We start from the raw sequence: 2,235 nt of genomic DNA, 5'->3' as shown, positions 1-2,235 counted from the left end.
CATAATCATCCACATGCATTCAGCGGTGTAATTTTAACACTCCCACTCACCGCTAATGTCAATCTGTCCTTTCACAATTACAAGAGTCACGTTGACTGTGTTCAACACTATAATGTCATAAGTACATTTTTACGATCTCTGACGTTGGTCTCTGCGCGCAGTCGACTAGAGGTCTCAATCTGCACTATTACAATTACAAAAGTCATGTCGACTGTTTTTCAAATCATGTTGTAATAAGTACATATGCACGATCTCTGAAATTCCTCTCTGGACCTCTGATCCAGCCACAAATTTTGCCGTCAAATTGGATATTGTTGATCGATCCAAGTTATTTTTCGCAATACTTTTGCCATTAAAAAAAGACACGGAGTTCAAAACTGGGTCAGACGGTGGGTGAGCGCTGTCAATGCTCCTTGGGAAACGACTAGGCAGAGTGGCACACCCGAGAGTGGAGAGCATTGGTTAGTAGTCGGAGAGTCTTTGGAACCAGTCTTAACGGAAAAGACTTGGACATCCTCGCATTTAACAAGATTCGCATCTTTATTTTAAGGCTGGGTAAGCCAATTGATTGGGTGCATGAGTGGGGACTTTTGATGCGAGTATGATCTAAGTGAATTGGGTTGCGTTAAACACCAAGTGCCGAAGCTGCTCGAAAATATCCACTTTGCACTTATAAAACTTCAAAAGACGCTGCGCAAAATGAAATTGACCTAGTTCGACGAGCTCGGTTTGCTTCTGTAAATATAGTCACAACGTAATAGCGTACCGAACGACCAATTAAGGTCATTGTGACATATTTGCTTGTCGACACTCAGATTCAATGAGACGGATAGACATCAGACTTGAGCGTTGCTTAATGCTTGATTTCGTGAAGTACTAGCCCGGCATCGTCGGTGAGGCGAAACACGATCTTATTCCTATCTCGTACGTTCAACTACTTTTGCCGTCTTCATTTCCCTACTGGTGCAGTTCCTTTTTTTTAAGAAAGCCCGACCTAGCAAACCTGTTGCAAGACACCATCCTGTCTTTACACGGGTAGATCATGGCAATATGGCTACCATGTCGTAAGAACTACAGCGCAAAGACAATCATGCTATGTATGAAACTTTCAAGAGGTATCGAAGCGATGGTATTTCTTTCGTTCCACCAATTACTAATTGCAGCTCAGGTGGACCTGCCTCCCCACTATCCGCACAAGTCGAAAGTGTATAATCCAATAATAGTCTCACAGGGCTGGCGCCAAACGATCCTCCCGGGACTACAACTCGTAGTATAATCCAAAAGCGAGACGGGTCGCCTCTCTTCTTAAGGCTATCAAATGTCCGCCAAGAGTCAGGCTAAGCTGCGATGGGCTGGGTCGGATCATCACGGTTGATGACCGACGCCAACGAAGAACCGCTCCATATAAAACCTCCTGTCTTTATCTTGGTTGGTAATGGAGGAGATGTCACATAGTTCTGGAGCAGTTCTTTGCCGTTTGGGAGAAGAACGCCTTTCATGTTGGCTTGTTTACTTGATCGTTTCTTTGTAGATCGGAAACTGAACTGCTCTAAAAGGTCTGCAATTGTATCAAAGTACTTTTGACTTCGAAGACGGGATGATGTAATGGGCTAAACTTAGCCATTACATGAAGTTACATTTATGTAGTATGAGAATTAATAAATGAAGATTACAGTATGGTGTTTCCAAATGCATGCGTGATTTCTTAAATACATTCTGTGTGAGGCAGAATGTTGACTCCTACTTGGGATCTGTCGACGTGTCTATGTCTTTAGAAGTGGGTGGCGTAAGCCAGTCACTTTTAATGGACACTTTCCACGAAAGTTGAAGCTGAAGCTTTCGAAGTAGGTGGCGTAAGTCAGTCCCTTCTACTGGATACCTTCCACGAAAGTTGAAGTTCAAGCTTTCGAAATTCTAGATCCGTACACCCAAGATATTTGATTAGTTGAAGCTGAGGTTCAACCTCAGTACACCCTTGATTTATATATCAGGAACCCAAGGATTTATTATTAAATCTGTAGAAGCTGTTGAAATGTTTTGCATGAATCTAGTAGTCATACTCCTTTTATTTAGCTGTAAATTTACTATTACTTCCCTCCAAGTCGGGACTGTCCTCTCCCCTCCACGTCAGGAAGCGCTTCCTCGTCGCACAAGCGTGTGTGTCGTGATTGAGGAACTGCTTGGGGACGGCGCCCCCTTACACCTGGTAACACTTAGAGCGGTGTTTCCAACGAC

At 43.5% G+C, this 2,235-nt stretch overlaps 1 protein-coding gene across 1 annotated transcript; it reads right to left on the bottom strand.

Moving 5' to 3' along the window:
• Positions 1 to 606: 606 nt before the first annotated feature.
• PHALS_13365 (uncharacterized protein) lies at positions 607 to 787 on the bottom strand (the record flags this gene model as incomplete). Its single annotated transcript, XM_024729110.1, has 2 exons — positions 607 to 735; positions 767 to 787. 2 exons carry the CDS (start codon positions 785 to 787, stop codon positions 607 to 609), a joined length of 150 nt encoding a protein of 49 aa, XP_024579520.1.
• Positions 788 to 2,235: the final 1,448 nt, after the last annotated feature.

The sequence above is a fragment of the Plasmopara halstedii genome, assembly GCF_900000015.1.
Source record: "Plasmopara halstedii genome assembly, contig: Scaffold_658, whole genome shotgun sequence".
NCBI lineage: Eukaryota > Oomycota > Peronosporomycetes > Peronosporales > Peronosporaceae > Plasmopara > Plasmopara halstedii.
Note: the sequence above shows the minus strand (reverse complement) of the source record. Positions and strands in the feature narration are given on the sequence as shown.